Source organism: Psammomys obesus, unplaced genomic scaffold (assembly GCF_907164565.1).
Source record: "Psammomys obesus unplaced genomic scaffold, mPsaObe1.curated_primary_1811, whole genome shotgun sequence".
In the NCBI taxonomy this organism is placed as follows: Eukaryota; Metazoa; Chordata; class Mammalia; order Rodentia; family Muridae; genus Psammomys; species Psammomys obesus.
In genome coordinates this window covers 234,639-254,188 of record NW_026596396.1, presented here as the reverse complement: position 1 = coordinate 254,188, position 19,550 = coordinate 234,639, and the positions used below count along the sequence as shown (strand labels likewise).

General features: G+C 47.2%; 2 protein-coding genes across 10 annotated transcripts in view; both read left to right on the top strand.

Annotated features, from left to right (window-relative positions):
* Nucleotides 1-1,250: 1,250 nt before the first annotated feature.
* Nucleotides 1,251-14,821, top strand: Kcnd1 (potassium voltage-gated channel subfamily D member 1). Of its 5 annotated transcripts, XM_055597528.1 has the most exons (9): nucleotides 1,251-1,573; nucleotides 2,185-2,224; nucleotides 2,349-2,400; nucleotides 2,956-4,170; nucleotides 9,543-9,705; nucleotides 9,802-9,885; nucleotides 9,976-10,074; nucleotides 10,587-10,834; nucleotides 13,440-14,821. In XM_055597528.1, the coding sequence occupies exons 4-9, from the start codon at nucleotides 3,050-3,052 to the stop codon at nucleotides 13,675-13,677; spliced, it is 1,953 nt and encodes a 650-aa protein (XP_055453503.1). In that variant the 5' UTR covers nucleotides 1,251-1,573; nucleotides 2,185-2,224; nucleotides 2,349-2,400; nucleotides 2,956-3,049; the 3' UTR covers nucleotides 13,678-14,821. The 5 variants fall into 5 exon arrangements, with proteins under 5 accessions (XP_055453503.1, XP_055453507.1, XP_055453504.1 ...); XM_055597532.1 differs by lacking the exon at nucleotides 2,185-2,224; XM_055597529.1 differs by lacking the exon at nucleotides 2,349-2,400.
* A 3,094-nt stretch (nucleotides 14,822-17,915) lies between these two features.
* Otud5 (OTU deubiquitinase 5) overlaps nucleotides 17,916-19,550 on the top strand; it is a 31,411-nt gene continuing 29,776 nt past the window's right edge. For 2 of the 5 annotated variants that reach the window (XM_055597520.1, XM_055597519.1), the window contains exon 1: nucleotides 17,921-19,169. In XM_055597520.1, the coding sequence (XP_055453495.1) occupies nucleotides 18,576-19,169 (594 nt within the window). In that variant the 5' untranslated portion in view covers nucleotides 17,921-18,575. Of the gene's footprint in view, nucleotides 19,170-19,550 lie in introns of all 5 variants that reach the window. The other 3 variants (XM_055597523.1, XM_055597524.1, XM_055597522.1) reach the window with 3 other exon arrangements.

Here is a 19,550-nt window from a genome sequence, read left to right as displayed (position 1 = left end):
GATGGGCTGAGGAATAAGTGGTTGTACAGCTGGGAAATAAATGCATAGGTAGATGGATGTGTAGCTGGATGAATAAATGAGCAGATGAATCAGTAAGTGGCTAGAGTATGGAGAAATGGAGATATAAATGGACAGATGGGTATTTAGAGGGGTGGACAAATGGATAAGTGCCTGAATTAACTATATGGGTAGATGTATGGATTTATGGATAGGTTGGAAGTAAACTGAAAATGGCTAGAGTGGAATTATGGCTATATAAGTGAACAAAGGGGAGGGTAAAGTCAGATGCATACATGATAGTTGAAGCTATGGAGTGGTTGATAGATGGAGGGTTGATTCATAGGGATAGGGTGGCAAAGGGTAAGAAGATGAGTGGGCGGGTGACTAACTGGACAGGTGGGTATTTAGAGGGATTGGTAGAAGCCTTGGTTATGTAGTTAGAAGGATGGGTGCACGAAAGAATGGATTACGGCGGAAAGCAAGCAAGTGAATAGCACGTATGCATAAATGACTCAAAAGGCTAGGCAGTTCTATCTTACTGCACTATCATCACACACGTTTACTTACTTAAGACTAGGCATTCTGCCAGGCCTTACCTGTGCCAACCACATTTATATTACTTCAGTTAATGCACTAAAGGACACTATCAAATTGGGATAAGCCTATCTGACAACTGGGGAAACAAGTCACCTGATCAAGGACACAGTAAGTCTGGCAAAACTGGGATTAGAACTCAGAGACTTATCCCAGAGGCAGTCAGTACTCAGAAGCAGACCCCACTATGGATAAATGTGATTTACGGGCATTGGATACAGACAGATGAGAAGCCTGCTCTTTTTGGTAAGGGGCCTGCTGGTAGGGGATGGTATCTGGATTGTCCCCATCTCCATTCCCCTTGCCCCTCGTTTTGCATCCCCAAAGTGGAAGATGTATACTGGAGCCCCACAAGGAAGTCTGTTTTAGAAGTTGGTCTCTGACCTATGCCCTCCTTCCAGAGTAGACTTGGGAGGCTTGGTCATCTAAAGAAGCGTCCCCACCGGTCCCTCCCTCCCCGACATCTCCCCGCCTTGCCACAGCCTGGGGGCAGGGAGGGGACACAGCACTGCATCATTCCCTGTGGCACTCCGCTCTGGGGCCATTAACAGACGCCTCCCCATCGATTGGTTCTGCTAAGTGCTGCTGATTCAGACGGGTGGGGGTGAGGGCCCCTGGGGGCAGTGGGGGTAAGAGCTGGGCAGAAAGAAGGGGGAGTCCAGGAAGTAGGAGGTGGGGAGAACTGGCAAAGTTCCCTGCCACCCCCATTTTCCAGATGACGCGACTGAGGCCCAACCAGCTTTGTAAGGAGGCGGAGTTTCCCTAGGGTCCCTCTCAAGCTGTCCTAGGGGAGGGGGCTCTGCGAACCACGTGGCCCCTCCCTGCCTCTCACTTCATCTCCCGACAAGCTCCAGAGGGGCGGGGAGAGAGCAGTGGAGGAGGAGGAACTCGGGCAGCTCTGCAGAAGGGGCCAAGAGCTCCGGTGTGTGGTACCCCCAGCCTCAACGCTGTTGCTGCTGCTGCTGCAGCGAGGACACAGGTGAGGACAGCCCTGTGCAGAATGGGAGGAGACCATCAATATCTCCGTCCTTATCTTTCCCTGGTCCGGTCCCCATGCCATAGTCCATCCTTGAACAGTCCCCATGGGTCCCACTGGACCTTGTCCTTCTAGAGCCTGCTTCCGAGGACCCCGCCTCCTCCCCCTGTCTCCCACCCTGCTCCCGCTTGTACCACCTTTCCCTCCTAGGCCTGGCTGTGGCTGCTCTCTTCCTCCTCCTCCTCCTCCTCCTCCTCCTGCTACTGCTGCTGCTGCTGCTGCTTCCACTGCTGCTACTGCTGTTGCTGGGCACATGCCGCCAGCTCCTCGGGGTGTGTTTTCCTCAGACCTGCCCCCAACGGTGGGACCAAGCCTTCTCCTGCTCTCCGCTTCCAGCTTCCTGCAAGGATTCTGCAGCCCCTCTCCCAGAAGACACACCCAACTTTCTTCCAGTACCCCGCCCCCTCTCCAACCTATTTTGAGGGAATCCCCTTTCTCTTAGCACAGTCTAAGAGTTTGAGTTTCCCTTGAGTGCTTAGGGGGCTATAGCCAACTTTAGCACAGTTGAGTACCGGCCCTCTGGGATTCCCCAGACCTCCCTCTTTCTCACACAGAGCTCTTCAGATATGGACCAGGCTTCCTAAGCCCATCCAGGTAACCTCTTTGCCAAATATCTCCCAGCCGCTTAAAAAGTAAGCCAGTCCCATATTACTACTTTAGCTATCCCCCTTCTCAGTCCTCACTAGTGGGCCTTCACCTCTTCTACCTTCTCTTGTAGATTATAGACAACATTCTCCAGGCTATTCTTGGCAGCACTAGCCACTCCTGAGGTACTTTTTAGCATCTTTACAACCTCCTGGCTCTTTAGCTACCTACCATTGAGATGCTCCAGTCCCCTTTCCTGATCTACAGGGGGGATCCAACCTGGGGATATTTTCCTGTAAGACCTCTGGGTGTGGACAGCCCTTCGGCCTCTTTTAAACAGCCCTGGTCCCATCTCCCTCCCTCTGAATGCTCTTATTTGTCTCCTCTCCAACCCAACTGAGGGATTACAGGCTCTCCTTTACTGGAAACTCTTGAGCGTGAACAACTCCCAACCTATTTCTTGGTCCCTCTGAACACCCTCAGACATCCCACAAGAATGTGTTGACTCCTCTAGAATCATCTCAGTCTTTCTAGACCAGAGGATCCTTCTTGGTTCCTATAGCACTTCAACCCCTTCTCAGTCCCTTAGAAAAATTCCCACCAAGGTCCTGTCTGTTGTCTCTAGTTCCTTCTCCTGGTTCCTCTTAGTCTCTCTAAACATACACTCATAACACACACACACACACACACACACACACACACACACACACACACACACACTGGTTTTCTTGTCTGGGTAGCCCAAGGTCTCTCCAAGCCTCCACCATCCTGGAGATAGCCACATTCTCCTAATCACCACACTCCTAACTCTCCGTGGGCCTGGGGAGCTGCAGGATGGCGGCAGGTGTGGCCACATGGCTACCATTTGCAAGGGCCGCAGCAGTGGGCTGGCTGCCCTTAGCCCAGCAGCCCCTACCCCCTGCACCGGAGGTGAAGGCATCCCGAGGGGATGAGGTTCTGGTGGTGAATGTGAGTGGTCGGCGCTTTGAGACCTGGAAAAACACACTGGACCGCTACCCAGACACATTGCTCGGCAGCTCAGAGAAGGAATTCTTCTATGATGCTGAATCAGGCGAATACTTCTTTGATCGTGACCCAGACATGTTTCGACACGTGCTGAACTTCTATCGCACAGGCCGGCTGCACTGTCCCAGGCAGGAGTGCATCCAGGCCTTTGACGAGGAACTGGCCTTCTATGGCTTAGTCCCAGAACTTGTGGGTGACTGCTGTCTTGAAGAGTACAGGGACCGCAAGAAGGAGAATGCAGAGCGCCTGGCAGAAGATGAAGAGGCAGAGCAGGCTGGGGAAGGTCCAGCCCTTCCATCAGGCAGCTCCCTACGACAGCGACTCTGGAGGGCCTTTGAAAACCCACACACGAGCACTGCAGCACTCGTTTTCTACTACGTGACTGGTTTTTTCATAGCTGTGTCAGTCATTGCTAATGTAGTGGAGACCATCCCATGCCGTAGCCCTGCGTTGCGGCCTACGTCAGAGCAGCCCTGTGGTGAACGCTTCCCGGTGGCCTTTTTCTGTATGGACACAGCCTGTGTCCTCATATTCACGGGGGAATACCTTCTGCGGCTCTTTGCTGCTCCCAGCCGCTGCCGCTTCCTGCGTAGCGTGATGAGCCTCATCGATGTGGTGGCCATCTTGCCCTATTACATCGGGCTTTTTGTGCCCAAGAATGATGATGTCTCTGGTGCCTTTGTCACTCTACGTGTGTTCCGGGTCTTCCGAATCTTCAAGTTCTCCAGGCACTCGCAGGGTTTGCGGATTCTGGGCTACACCCTCAAGAGCTGTGCCTCGGAGCTGGGCTTTCTCCTCTTCTCCCTCACCATGGCTATCATCATCTTTGCCACTGTCATGTTCTATGCTGAGAAGGGAACAAGCAAGACTAACTTTACAAGTATCCCTGCTGCCTTCTGGTATACCATTGTCACCATGACCACACTTGGGTAAGTATAGACTTTGAACCGGGAGCCTTTCTAAACCATTAAGAAGGTTAGAACACGATCTCTATGTCTCTATGGTGTTGGATATGAAACTCAGAATCTCATGTGGAGGCTTCACACATGCAAAGTACATGCTCTTCCTCTGCCTGACACCGTCCCCCCTTTTGAGACAAGTTTGTTGTGCTGTGGATAGCCCAGGCTAGGTTCAAACATATTATCTTTCTGCCTCTACTGATCCCCAGTGCTGGGATCACAGATATATATCAGCATGCTTGGCCCCTTTACCTCCCTTTGAGCTCCAGTTTGTTAATCTGTACAAATTCAGAGAGCTGGGACTGGAGAAATGGCTCACTAGTTAAGAGTATAATACTGCTGCAGAGGATCCAAGTTTGGTTCCCAGCACCCAGGTTGGATAGCTCAGAACTGCTTGTAATTCTAGTTCCAGAGGATCTGATGCCTTAGGCCTCCTGGGCATTTGCACACTTTTGCACATACCTGCATGTAGATACACAATATATATAATTGAAAATAAGAATATTTTTGGTTTTTTGAGACAGAATTTCTCTGTGTAACCTTGGCTGTTCTTGAGACTTATTAAGTAGACCAGGTTGGCCTTGAACTCATAGAAATCTGCCTGTCTCTACCTCCAGTGAGATTAAAGATATGTGCCCCTATGCCTCTTAGAATAAAATCTAAATTAAATCTCTTAAAATAAAAATTAGGGGCCTATACAAATGGCTCACTGGTTAAGAGCGCTTGCTGCTTTTGCAGAAGACCCAGGTTTGGTTCATAGCACCCACATGGCAACTAACAACTATCTGAAATTTCAGTTTTGGAGGATTCAGCGCCCTCTTCTGGCCTCCTTGGGTACTGAATACAAGTGGTACACAAATGTACACACAGGCAAAACACAGGTATAAAGTAAAATAATTCAATATAAAAAATAAAGTTGAGCTTGGTTGGTGTGGCACACTTTTAATCCCGCCATCCTAGAAGCAGAGGCAGGTGGATCACTGTGAGTTCAAGGCTAACCTGATCTACATAGTGAATTCCAGACCAGCTAGAGCTATACAGCAAGATTTTGTCTAAAAAAATTAGAGAATCCAGGTGTGATGGCTTTTTGTTTTCTAGGTAGGGTTTCTCTGAGTAGCTTTGGCTGTCCTGCACTGGCTTTGTAGACCAGGCTGACCTTGAACTCACAACAATCCACCTGCCTCTGCCTTCCAGTGATAACATGTCTTTATTGCCATCATTTAGGAGGCAGAGGCTGGCAGAGCTTTGTCACCTTGAGGCCAGCCTGGACTACATAGCCCAGCATGGGAGTTCCAGCCCAGTGAGGCTACATAGCATAACCCTACCTTTAAAAATATGTAGAGATTTGTTTCTTTGTTTCTTTCTTTTCTTTTCTTCCTTCCTTCCTTTTTTTTTTTTTTTTTTTGAGACAGGGTTTCTCTGTATATAGTCTTGGCCTTGGCTGTCCTTGGATTCACTTTGTAGACCAGGTTAGCTTCGAACTCACAGAGATCCATCTGCCTCCGCCTCCCCAAGTGCTGGGATTACAAGCATACAAACACTTGGCTACACTTAAATTTTTTATTCCCTCTCATCTCTAGCATACCTTAATTTTTCTGGGTCAGATTTCAAGAATTGTCTTTGTTGTGCTCTTTCTCTTCACACTTTCTCAGGGTTATTCTCTTTTCTTTGAGACAATGATACACTAGGTATTCCCGCTTGCCTGGATTCACTTTATAGTCCAAGGTGGTCTTAGAATCAAAAGCAATCCTCCTACCTTAGCCTCCTAATTACTTGAATTATAGGCATGAGTTTATCAGTTTCCCTCTTTGTAGGTGGGAAATGATCACTTTAAGAGGATTCAGTGATACTGTGTGAGATCTCTGAATGTTCTTGACACAGGATACATGGGTATTGGCTTCCTATCACTATTTTTTTACATTTTGAGGATTCATGTCATATCTCTCAAACTTCTAGAATTGCCTGCTGTGTGGGCACTGCCTCTGGTACTTTGTGATTCTTTGATTTTTTTTTTTTTTGAGACAGTTTTTTTTTTTTTTTTTTTTTTTTTTTTAGATTTTACTTATTTATTGTTTATACAGTATTCTGCCTGAATGTGTGCCTACCCACCAGAAGAGGGCACCAGATATCATTTTAGATGGTTATAAGCCACCTTGTGGTTGCTAGGAATTGAATTCAGGACCTTTGAAAGAACAGCCAGTGTTCTTAACCTCTGAGCCATCTCTCCATCCCAGAGATATAGTCTTACTAAGAAGGCCAAGCTGGCCTTTAAATCACCATCCTCCTGCCTCAGCTCTCTCAGTGCTGAAACTCTAGACCTATGGCACCCACCTGGTTATGCCTGAGAGGAAACAGTTGAGAGAGATGCAGCAAATGGAATCACCAAGTTCTTGATGCTCTTTTCTTATTTGAGAAGGAACATTATTGAGGATTGAACCCAAAGTCTCACCACAGTGTCCACAGGCTCTGCCCCAGCTCTCATAGTGTTTTCTTTTGGGGAAGAATCTCAATTTGTTCACCAATCTGTCCTTAGATTTATAGTAAACCTTTTTTTTTTTTGCCTTTGTCTTCCAAATGCTGAGAGTATAGGCTTGTGACACAAGCTGCAGGTTCCTCTTTGTCTCTTCATGATGTGTGTGTGCTTTGTATATATTTTTAAATTATTATTGTATATGTGTATGGTGTATGAGTGTCAATTTGTGCCTGTAACAGCATGCATATGGAGGTTAGAGGACAACTTTGAAGAGTTGGTTCTCTCCTTTCACCTTTACCTGGATTCCAAGGATTTAATTCAGGTCATCAATCTTGCATGACAAGCTCTTTGCTGCTGGGATATTTTGTTGGTCCCTGTCATATGCATTTTTTACACAAGCCCTCACTGTGTACCTCTGACTGTCCTAGAACTTGCTATGTAGACCATGCCAGTCTTGAACTCACAGAGATCCACATGCCCCTGCCAAATTCTCAGATTAAAGGTGTGCTCCACCACACTCTCACTGAGCCAGAAGCACATCCATCATTTACATGAGCTGATCAGTGAGCTTCACAGTTTACACCTATCTCTGCCCTCCAGGGTTGGGATTATAGGCACATGCCACTGGTTCAGCTTTTTACATAGATTCGGGAGATTCAAACTCAGGTACTCATGCTTGCATCCACAGTAGGTATTTTACTGACTGAGCCATCTCTCCCTCCCCTTACAGTGTTTTATAGATGTCCTGCTGTGATTCTTGTCTAAATTTCCATCACTAGAATTAGGTAGACTATTCTATGGATTAGGTATACTATTCTATGGATGCTATTCAGTATCCATAGAATGAATGGCTGAATTTGTTCAGTGCCTTAATAGAAGTATAAAAGTTTCTAAGAAGTAGAGATTAATTCTGGTCAGAAGTTCATGCTTGGATCAAATCAATAACTTATTGAGTGCTAGCAGTGAGTTGGCAGTAGATATCTCAATGCCTTTTGCCATATACGGTCAGAACAACTGTGAAAGTAGGTGCTCATGCCTCAGAAGTGAGACATAGTCTGAAGTGACTTATTACGTAGCTAGCAATGGACAAGTTACAGAAGCTGTGGAGCAGAGTCCTGAATGCTTAGAACAAATGAAAAGGCCTGGAGACAAAACTCAACTGATGGAGTGCTTGCCTAGCATCCATGGAATTTTGAGTTGGATCTTCAGCTCCACACAGTGGAATAGGGTTGTAGGTGCATATAATTCCTGTACCTGGGAGGTGGAAGCAAGAGGATCAGAAGTTCAAGGTCATCCTCAGATACATAGTAATAGTAAATTTGAGGTTTGCCTGGGATGCATGAGACCCTGTCTCACCAAAGTAAAACACTAGAAACAGCACTACAACTCACAGGGATAAGAAACCGCCATTTTAGGGTACAAACTAAGCAAAAGCCTAGAAGCTGAAGATTGCAGAGGCTGAATTTCTCAAAGGAGTTCCAAATGGTCTTGTGGTTAGGAAAAAAAAAAAATAGTGTGCTTTACGTTCCTGGGCAAATCAACTATGGTTACTGAACTTTGTTTTCCTCCTTTGAGAAACTAGCCAGTAGTTGGTTCTTTTTCATCTCCGTGGGAGAGGGGTGGCTTGGAAAAGGCAGGGTAGTTTTGAGGCTCCTTATGTTTTATAGGAGGACACTTTCAAGGCTTTTTCTGGGGGGAATCAAAAAGGGTCCTTCCTCGAGAATATAGAGAAGCCAGCAAAATCAATAGAATACTCCTGCAATACAGAGCCTCTTGTGTGACCTGTAGTGCTGGGACTCCCCCAGGAGCCTGTATTTATTCCTTGTTTTCCTTTCTGCTTGGTATTAGATGTCCAGCTGATAGTGGTGCCCAATGTGTAGCTTAGATGCGGGCAGCAGATATAGAAACTGAGGGCTGCCCCATCTCTCACTTGAGCCCTAAGCTGGGGGCCAGAGAGGTCATGTTCCACATTTTGTCTTTTGTTTTGTTAAGACAGGGTTTCTCTGTGTAGCCATAACTGTCCCAGAACTTTCTCTGTAGATCACACTAGCTTCAAACTCAGAGAGCCACATATCTCTGCCTCCCAATTGCTGGTCTTAAAGGCAGATGCCACCATGCCTGGCCATTGTCCACAGTTTGAAGATTTATTTTTTTATACTTTTAAAATTATATGTGTGGTCCCTAGTGTATTGTGTGTATAGTGTATGGGTATGTGCATGTGAGTGCAGGTGTCCATGGAGTCTTTCCGGAAGAGGGTGTTGGATCCTCTGGAGCTGGAGTTTCTAATAGTAGTAAGCTGATTGATATGGGTGCTAAACTTGGGCCTCTGGAATTCCTAAACACTGAGCCATTTCTCTAGCCCCCATTCTCCAAACTTAAGTATAAGCTTAAGTGTAAGGAACTGGAGTTGGGACTAGAGAACTAGCTCAGTGGTTAAGAGCATTTTGCTGCTTTGGAGAACCTGGGTTCAGTTTCCAGCATTCCCACGTGGTATGTCACAACTGTCTGTCACTCCAGTTCCAGGGGAGATGACACCCTTTTCTGGCCTCCATGGGCATTTGCTGCTCTCACAGAGGACCCAGATTTCCCTCCTAGTACCCACATGGTGGATTACAACCACCCTTAACTTCAGTTACTGTGGATTTGACACCCTCTTTTGACCTATTCAAGCACCATACTTACATGTGTGCAAACACTCACACACATGAAATAGTTGAAGGAAGGAAGAAGGAAGAAAGGAAGGAAAAGAAACTGAAGCTCAGAAGTTCCATGTGCTTGGTCATGTTTGCAGAGCTCATAAGGAGTGGGTGAATGGAGTGGGAGTATTAAACCCCTCTTCTAACCTTGACCTGCTTTCTGTCTTTCCCAGGTATGGAGACATGGTGCCTAGCACCATTGCTGGTAAAATTTTTGGGTCCATCTGCTCACTTAGTGGTGTCTTGGTCATTGCTTTGCCTGTGCCAGTCATTGTGTCCAACTTTAGCCGCATCTACCACCAGAACCAGCGTGCTGACAAGCGCCGGGCACAGCAGGTAACCTCATTTCTCTTAAGAGCCCTGGCATTACTTCCACCCTAAGCCTGTCTGCACCTGGGTTCAACTATCTAATGTTTTATCTCCTCTGTGTAGAAGGTGCGCCTGGCAAGAATCCGATTGGCAAAGAGCGGTACCACCAATGCCTTCCTGCAGTATAAGCAAAATGGGGGCCTTGAGGTGGGGAGGGGCCTTCACTGGGGTTGAGGGTGAGGGGAGAGGAAGGAGGGGAAAGCGCTCATTGCCTGTTTTCTGCTCCATCTGTTCCAGGACAGTGGCAGTGGGGAGGGACAGGCGCTGTGTCTTAGGAGCCATTCTGCTTTTGAGCAGCAGCACCACCATCTGCTGCACTGTCTAGAGAAGACTACGGTGAGGCCAAACAAGATGCTGCCTTGGCAGGAGGGAGGAGGTCTTCCTGACACCAAGTTTTTTCCCCTCACTGAGAAATCACATGATCCTTTTTTGGTTTGGTTTGGGTTTTGGTTTTTGGTTTTTCGAGACAGAGTTTTTCTGTGTAGCCTTGGCCACAGAGATCTGCCTGCCTCTGCCTCCTTGAGTGCAGGGACTATATACATGGGCCACCATGCTCAGCTATATGAAACTTTTTTTTTAAAAGGCTGAGTCTTGTGGCAGATACAGGTGACCTCTATATCTCTATGAGTTCCAGCCTGGTTTACATAGTGAATTTCAGGCCAGCTAAGGCTACATAGTCCTCACTTTGTGTCAAAAGAAAAGAAAAGAAAACCAAACAAAACAAAGAGGCTTCTAGAATGGGCAAGGAAAGGGGAGGGAGAGTGAGTTTGCTCAAGCAAAGGCCTGGAAGTTATACTCGTTTCTATGGCTTGGGGTATCCTGTGATCCTGCTTCCCTCCTGCCTACAGTGTCATGAGTTCACAGATGAGCTAACCTTCAGTGAGGCTCTTGGAGCTGTCTCACTGGGTGGTCGCACCACCCGTAGTACCTCAGTATCTTCCCAGCCAATGGGGTCTAGCAGCCTTCTATCCTGCTGCCCTAGAAGGGCCAAGCGTCGAGCCATCCGCCTCGCCAACTCTACTGCCTCTGTCAGCCGCGGCAGCATGCAGGAGCTCGACACTCTAGCAGGGCTTCCGAGGAGCCCTGCCCCTCAGAGGTAAGGCCCTAGCTCGCCTGTTTGACCCCGGTTGGAAAGTGCAGAATTTGCACCATGGGTTTGAGATTTCAGGACTGTAGGCCTAGCAAGTCAAGCCCAATCCCAAATTCCTCTGCACAAGGAAGGGCCTTGAGTTTGTCTTGGAAACTCTTCATTTTTCAAAGTTTTAAAATAGGGTCTTGCTTTGTTTATAGACCAAGTTGGGCTCAAACTCCTGATAGTTCTGCCTTGGTCATCAAGTGCTAGAGTGCATACATTACTGTACTCTGCTCTTCATTCATTCTTTCAGATAGTTACTGAGTATCATTAGTGGCATAGTCCTATAGCCCTAGCCATTCAGGAAGCTAAGGCAGAAGGAATCACTTGAGCTGAGGATGTCACTCAATGATGAAACATTTGGTTAGTATGCAGGAAGCATTACGTTCCACACCACAAACACACACACACACACACACACACACACACACACACACACACACACACGCAGGGGCTTGGGGTTAGGGGCATGGATCCTTGTGTCCTGAAACTTCCATTCTAATAGGAAAAGATAAACTGAAGAAGAGACAAGTACACAGACTACATGTAGGATCACACAATTGGGTTTTTTGGTTGGTTGGTTGGTTGGTTGGTTGGTTGGATGGATGGATGGATGTTCTTTTCAGACTGGGCATGGTGGTGCAGGCCTTTAGTCCCAGCACTCAGGAGGCAGAGACAACCCAATCTCTGTGAGTTCAAGGCCAGCCTGGTCTACATAATGAGTCTCAGGCCAACCAGAGCAGTATAGTGAGGCCATGTCTCAAAAAGTAAATAAAGGGGCTAGATAATGGCTCAGAGGTTAAGACACTTGCTGTTCTTCCAAACATCCTGAGTTCAATTCCCAGCAACTACATGGTGGCTTACAGCCATCTATATTAACATCTGGTGTGCAGGCAGAATGTTGTATAAATAAATTTTTTAAAATAGTAAATAAAAACATTATCTTTTTTATGACTGGGAATGGAGCCTAGGGTCTAACAAATGTTAATTAAATATTGTATAACTGAGCTATGTGCAATCAGAGGCAGTTTTAGTAGTGTGGTCAAGAAAAGCTTTTCTGGGGCTAGAGAAATGGCTCAGTGGCTAAGAGCACTTGTTACTCTTGAAGAGATTCTGAATTTGGTTCCCAGAACCCATATATGGTGGTCCTCAACCTTCAGTTCCATGGAACCTGATACCCTCTTCTGACCTCCATAGGTACCAGGCATGCATGTGGTGCATACATACATGCAGACAAAGCACATAAAATAAAATAATCTCAAAAAAAGCCTTTTTAAAGAAATGAAAAGCTTTTCTGAGATGGTGTCTGAGTTCAGGTCTGAAGGAGGCAAGGAAGTAAGCTGTACATATAACTTCAGGAAGAGCTTTTCAGGCAGTGTTTAGCCCATGCAAATGCCATGAGCTGTCTGTACGTTGGAGGTCTGGCAAGTAAACTGCTCTGGGCAGAGGAGTAAGTCAGGGACAAAGAAGGTAGACAATCAGAAAGGAATGAGGCCTCAGTTTTCTCAGTTTTCTTCCTACTGTCGTCTTTTTTTTTTTTTTAAGTGGGATTTCTCTGTGTAGCTCTGGCTGTCCTGAAACTTACTCTGTAGACCAGTCTTGCCTATGCCTCCGGAGTACTGGGATTAAAGGGGTATGCCACTACTGCCTGGCTAATGTAGACTTTTTAACTTTTTGTCTGTTCAGTTTGGTTTTGATATAGGTTCTCACTAGGCTGGCCTCAGATTCGGCATCTGCCTGCCTAGCCTTGTGAGTGCCAGAATTACTGGTGTGTGCCACCAGTACCTGTTTCTAGTATAGACTCTTACGGTAATTTTGGCATTGTTAAGGCTAACAATAGAGGGACTAGGGAGATGGCTCTGTGCTTAAGAGTACTTATTGTAAGGGCAGTGGTGGTGCATACCTTTAATGCCAGCACTCAGGAGGCAGAGGCAGGTAGATCTCTGTGAGTTTGAGGCCAACCTGGTCTACAGAGTGAGTTCCAGGCCAGCTGGGTTGACACAGAGAAACCCTGTCTCCAAAACAACAAAACAAAATCAAACGAGTACTTATTGCTCTCACCAAGCATCTGGGTTCAATTCCCAACACCCACAACCACTCATAACTTTAGTTTTAGGTGATTATATGCACTGTTCTGGTATCCTTGTGCCCCAGGAATGCACGTGGTACACAAATAAACATGACAAGTCTCTGGATTCAATCCCCAGCATCACACAAAATTATTTCAGTGTATGTGTGTGTGTGTTTATGTGTATGTGTGCTATGTTCAGGTACTTTGTATCATTTATTATTTCATTGGGTTGCTATCACAACTTAATAAGGTAAGGAATACTTTTGTTTCCATGATACAAATAAAAGAGGGTTTTTACTGTGGTAAAAATGTGATTATGATTTGAGCCTAAGACAAGCTGACTCTGAAATGTGCCTCCTTTACCAAAACTGAGGATACAGGGAGAGCTAATAGAATACTGCAAGGGACTAGTAGGTATTTAATTAATGTGAAGACTGGTATGGCAATTACCAAGATGACTTTTTAAGCGTATTCCTTCTTTCCCTTCCCGGTTCACAGCCGCTCAAGCCTCAATGCCAAGCCCCATGACAGCCTTGACCTGAACTGTGACAGCCGGGACTTCGTGGCTGCCATCATCAGTATCCCTACCCCTCCTGCCAATACACCAGATGAGAGTCAACCTTCCTCTCCTGGTGATAGTGGTGGAAGTGGTGGTAGAACCAACACTACCCTCAGGAACTCCAGCTTGGGTACCACCTGCCTTCTCCCTGAGACTGTCAAGATCTCTTCCCTGTGAGGAATGGGCCTGCCCATTCAGAGGGCCTTCTTTATTCTTGGAAACTCCTTTCCAAAGCCATATTTTGGGGAGGCAGAGAGGGGAAGACTTGGGGACCCCTTATGCCTCCTGCCAGGAACTATGCAATGGAGTTTCATGGAATGGCCTATCTGGTGAGGAAGTAGCTAGGGAATGGAAAATTTCCCTCAGTCCAGACAGTTTTCCTGGTGGGAGTTGAAACGCTGAGACTCCATAGGCCCCTTGCCTCCTTGCTCCAGCATTCTGGGACTGGCTTCTCTCTCCTAGCTGGCCTCTTGCATGCTTCTCCCCTTGAGCCCTCAGAGACAGGTTAAAGCTTTTTGTAGCCTAACATTTGAGAGCAACTCTCTTCTCTTTGGTTGTGCAAGTTTGGGGGTTCAAGAGAACCCTTAACTTTCATTTAGCCTCTAGTGGGCAAGGCCTTTGTCATTCAACAGGCACAGCAATCCCCAGATTTGGAAGCTTGGAATGCAATCATGAGCTGACTTAATGGCCTGTGGCCTCTTAGTAACCTGTTACCATCCAGCTTTGGCTGAGAGGTCAGACTGCTTCTTCTAACACAGAGATAGCCCAAACACCACCACCCCCTTTCCTGGCTGCTAGAAGTGAGTTCCTGCCACCTGTCCTCTGCTGGGCCGCCAGCAAATTCTAGCAATTGCAGCGGCTGCCAAAACAGTACACAAAGCTTCAGACCAATTTGCTACAGCATATACATCTGCTTTGATCAGATGGGCCACATGTAACTACTCTCTTTTCTGGGTTTGTGGGTTGGTCTGGAGTCTGGACCTGCTGAGATAAGAGACTAGCATCCTGCAAGAGCTGGGCTGGGTGTTGACATCATAGATGATTTCATATTTTTGGGCAGGAGTCCAGAAATGTTATGGGCAGAGACCTGGGTTGTTCCTGAACCCTGGGAGAATAGAAGAGACTTCTTGATTGCCTCCTTCTCCCTTGTGACTACTTTCCACATTGTCTTCTCCTCCTTCATGGCTCACCTTCTGGATCTGTGTGCTCAGACTGAAATCTCTCATTATCTCAGGTTCCCTGTCTCTAGCTCTGTCCCTCTGAAGCTGTCAGTTGAAAAAGATGAAGTTTTCATCAGTCAATAAAACCTGAGAGATGTGGACTGAGAATCTACTGACTCTGGATTGACTTCAAGGGCTGGGTTCAACTGAGGGGTTAAGAAGACTCTTTCAATAGTGAAGGGACTGGTGTGGGTAGAGGTCTAGAAATGTATTCTTTTTTTTTTTTTTTTTCTCGAGACAGGGTTTCTCTGTAGCCTTGGCTATCCTGGAACTTACTCTGTAGACCAGGCTGGCTTTGAACTCAGAGATCCACCTGCCTCTGCCTCACAAGTGCTTGGATCAAAGGTGTGTGCTACCACCATCCGGCGTGATGTATTCTTGAATATGAGAAATGAAAGAGGGTGGATTGAAAAGTAGGTCTCTGTAGGCAATGAAGCAGGCCAGAGAGTACTAAGACTATTGTACCTTGGAAATTAGCTTGTTTTGGGGCCTTCATTCACAGATAGAGAAGCCAAGATCTAGAGCAGCATGTAGCTACTTTAAGGAGAAACTTAAGCCCATGCTTCCTGATAGCAAAACCCTATAAATTTAACCCTAATAAAATTATTTCTGAGTTTGGTATATCCCCCTTCATCATGGATACCCCTGTACTCTCTTCTGGATACTGGCTATACCAGCCTTGTATGTGCGTGTGTGACTGGGCTCCATAGAGAGCACTGAGAAGACAAATCTTGGATACAGATTGATATATTTCAGTCCTTAGGTGACAGAATCACCTTCTTTTGTGTCAAGTTACTAATTTGAAGTAGAGACTTTTTTTTTATTCGTCAAATATTTGTTAACTTCCCATCATGTACTAGCACTAAGGCACAATGATGAGCAAAGTGGCATTATTATATATAATGTACAGAGGCAGACAGACAGTTATAATACAGTGTGTAGAACTAATGTTGATGAATTATAAAAATATAGATATCAACCTAAGAAACATATAGATGGTAACCTAAACTGATCAGCATACAAGGAAGGAAATGGAAATGGGCGGAGGGCTCAATGTGTACAGTGATCTGAGGGTTAGAGAGTGGGATTAAATAGGCTTTGGGGGAACTGAAAGTAGTTTACTCTAGAAGGAAAGGAAAATGCAAGGCTAAAGGGAGGGATGTAGATAATACAGTTTGCAAAGTTTGGAAGCTGGGAGATGGATTTGGGGTATAAGTGGGAACCACTGAAGACTCAGAAACAGGCATGTCATTAAGCTTGCATTTCAGAAGGATAATTTCGGTTATGGGGGGAACATCTTGAATGAAGGAGGATCAGTCGAGGGTTTTTGTGGTAGTCCACTTGGTAGGGGATGTTGGGTTGGCTAGATTGATAGCAGTAGAATTGGAGAATCATGAAATTCCAGAGACAGAATGAGCGGGACTTGGACAGACAGGTGGAGATGGAGAAGAGGAAGCAGTTAATTTGACTCTTAGGCTTCTTGTTTGGGCAATGACTGGCTGGGGTGGGTGCCTTTTGCTGTTGAAGGAAACATCAAAGTTATTACTACAGTGCCATGTACATAGTTAAGTATGGGGGGACAAGCTAAGGCTAGTCGTAAATGTTATGAGTTCAGTTTTAGATGGGCAGTGCTGAGAAGATAACCAGTAGGGGATGAGATATATGGGTCTGAAGACAACCATAAGATGATTTAATAGGCATTTGGCAGAAATCGTTGATCACAGAAGTCCCAGTAGATATGAGTCCTTTCTTCCTGTGAAGTCTCAGAAACAGAAAACATTGCTACCACCCATATTTACCCATGTATTACTGATATCTGTTTCTCCCAAAATATCTTTTGTTGGAGACAATTGCAACATGTAGTCCCGGCTAATCTTGGAACTCTCTTTTAAAAATTATTTTATGTGTATATAGGTGTTTTTTTTTCCTGCATGTATGTATTTTTCATCACATGCATGCCTAGTGCAGGCTGAGACCAGAACATGGTGTCGGATCCCTGGGACTGGAGTTAGAGATGGTTGTGAGCCACCATGTGAGTGCTAGAAATTAAACCTGGGTCCTCTGGAAGAGCAAATACTCTAACTACAAAGCTTCAGCCCCTGGCTTTTAGGTCTTGATCCTACTGCCTGGGCCTTCAGAGCAATGATAACCCCACACTTTTACTTTTACTTTTACTTTTTCTTCTCCTCCTCCTCCTCCTCCTCCTCCTCCTCCTCCTCCTCCTCCTCCTCCTTCTCCTTCTTCTTCTGACAAGGTTTCCCTGTGTGACTGGCTGAACTCACTTTGTAGACCAGGCTGGCCTCAAACTCGCAGAGATCCACCTGCCTCTGCCTCCATGATTACAGGAGTGTGCCACCAGTGCCCGACATAACCCCAATTTTGATACTGCATTTTTATTTTCCAGCAGAGCCTTCTCTGTCACTGAGCTAAATCCCCAACCCCTTGATACTGCACTTTTGATAGGTAATCTCAAAAGAGACAATGATTTTCAGGAGGTGATATGGTTCATAATGATCCATGTGTGCCTAAACTGATGTCTTCCTCATAAAGAATTAAAGTCCATGATCCTTCTGCACTAACATAGGTTCTAATTTATATAGCACTTATTCTGTGCCATGCACAGAACCAGACCATTTACTGGCATTAATTTCTAACACATAGAAATTATTGCTAATTTATAGAGTAGAGAGGCTCAAACAGGTAACTGACTTGTTCCAAACACTCAGACATGAAGGGCCAAGCTAATTAGCTAGTAGCATCCTAGCTGCGCAACATCAATGATTTTGACAACACCACTGGAGGCACCAGCTGGTTAGTAAATATTTTCTTCCTGAATAAACTAAGGGTTTTTCTTGGGGGTGTGTGGGGGGGAATAAAGACTGTACCGCGCCTGTGCAATAGCCATAGGCTTGAGGTCAAAGTGAGGGTAAGAGGGCGGTGGTGACAGAGAAGGCGTGTCTTTTCGCCAAACACTCACTACCCATATGGCTCATGTCTGTCTAGCAGTTGGCCCATCTGAAGTGATGGGCAGCACGGCTGAACCAATCACCGCAAGATTACGTTTGTTGCCAGAATGAAGTAGGGTCTGCCCTTTCGGGTCTGCAGCTGAGTGGAAACGGAAGTGACGCCATAGAGGACAAATGCTGTGGGAATGATCTTTTCTAGTGAGCCTGAGTTCCAGATGGAATCCTTGAGAAGACTACCTTTGTTGTGCACAAGACAAACCATTTTGTTTGTTCACAGTACCGATGCCTGTGGGTCAGAAGCTTGGGGAAAATAAAGACTAGACTGGAACGAAGAGAAAGGCTGAGAACAAGGCTGCACTTTGAAATTTGAGTCGGAGGACACAAGAGGGAGCGCTCACCCCTGATTGGCTAGCGGGTGTTGTCAAGCTTTTACGCTGCTTCTGCAATTGGTCAGTGTCTGCAACTGCGACCGCGGCGACGATTTTGCTCACGTCCTTCCGTAGGAGAGGCGGATCTGTGTCCTGTTACGCGTGCGCATAGCTCGGGAGGCCCCACCCTGTAGTTCAAGAACCTGCGAAGGGGCGGGACGAAGAGGTGCTTGTTTTGGTTGTGTTTCCTTTGAAGCCGAGTCCCGGAACAAGATAGCAATAAGCTTGGCTGGACTTGGAGGGAGAAAAGGCTACGACAAATTCATCTTTGTACCATCCTATTGGACTTCACATCCGGGATCTCCTCAGGGCGTGACCTGCGTACTGCCTGCGGTTCTCGAACCGGGTACCCAGGCCTCGCTGTACCCATCGTGCTCCGCGCACAACAGTAGCCCCTCATCCGGGTTCTCTCCCGGCGTTCTTCGCGTCTGGTTTGCTGTGGGGTACTTGGCGGTGCCGCCATGACTATTCTCCCCAAAAAAAAGCCGCCACCTCCCGACGCCGACCCGGCCAACGAACCGCCGCCGCCCGGGCCACTGCCCCCTGCGCCTCGGCGCGGTGGGGGTGTAGGCGTGGGCGGCGGCGGCACGGGCGTGGGTGGAGGAGAGCGCGATCGTGACTCCGGAGTAGTGGGGACCCGTCCCCGGGCTTCACCACCACCTCAGGGCCCGCTACCGGGGCCGCCTGGTGCTCTTCATCGTTGGGCACTAGCAGTGCCTCCTGGCGCAGTGGCGGGCCCTCGGCCACAGCAGGCTTCTCCACCTCCTTGTGGGGGCCCTGGTGGCCCCGGCGGCGGTCCTGGTGACGCTCTTGGTGCGGCAACTGCGGGGGTGGGCGCGGCAGGGGTGGTGGTGGGCGTGGGTGGTGCCGTGGGCGTGGGTGGCTGCTGCTCGGGGCCGGGGCACAGCAAGCGGCGGCGTCAAGCTCCCGGCGTTGGCGCAGTTGGCGGGGGCAGTCCGGAGCGCGAAGAGGTTGGAGCAGGCTACAACAGTGAAGATGAATATGAAGCTGCTGCTGCACGAATCGAGGCCATGGATCCTGCCACTGTAGAACAGGTAAGGGCTGGAAGGTGAGGGGCAGGAAGAAACAGCGAGTGAGTCCACCAGACTGAGAAGGGACCCAAAGAAATGTTTGAGATTGGTCTAAGAAACCTAGGTCTTGTTGCTGGGCATGACATTCTTTTCTGGTGGTGGAGGCATGATGAAACCCTCATTTCCCCCAAGGGCTTAGTGTGTAGAGCCCTAAGTAAGCTAAGATACTTCAAGATGAGATCTGAGAGCTGTCTTGCAGCTCATATTTGTCAGCCCTGGTCCTGAGGTCTCATCTGCATGACTGACTTTGGGAATTCCCCAGGAGTCATAGGTAGGTTGGAGCCCTTCCTGAGAGGAAGATCTCAGGTCTGTCTGAGGGACTTTGGTTCAGTGACTTTAGAGCCC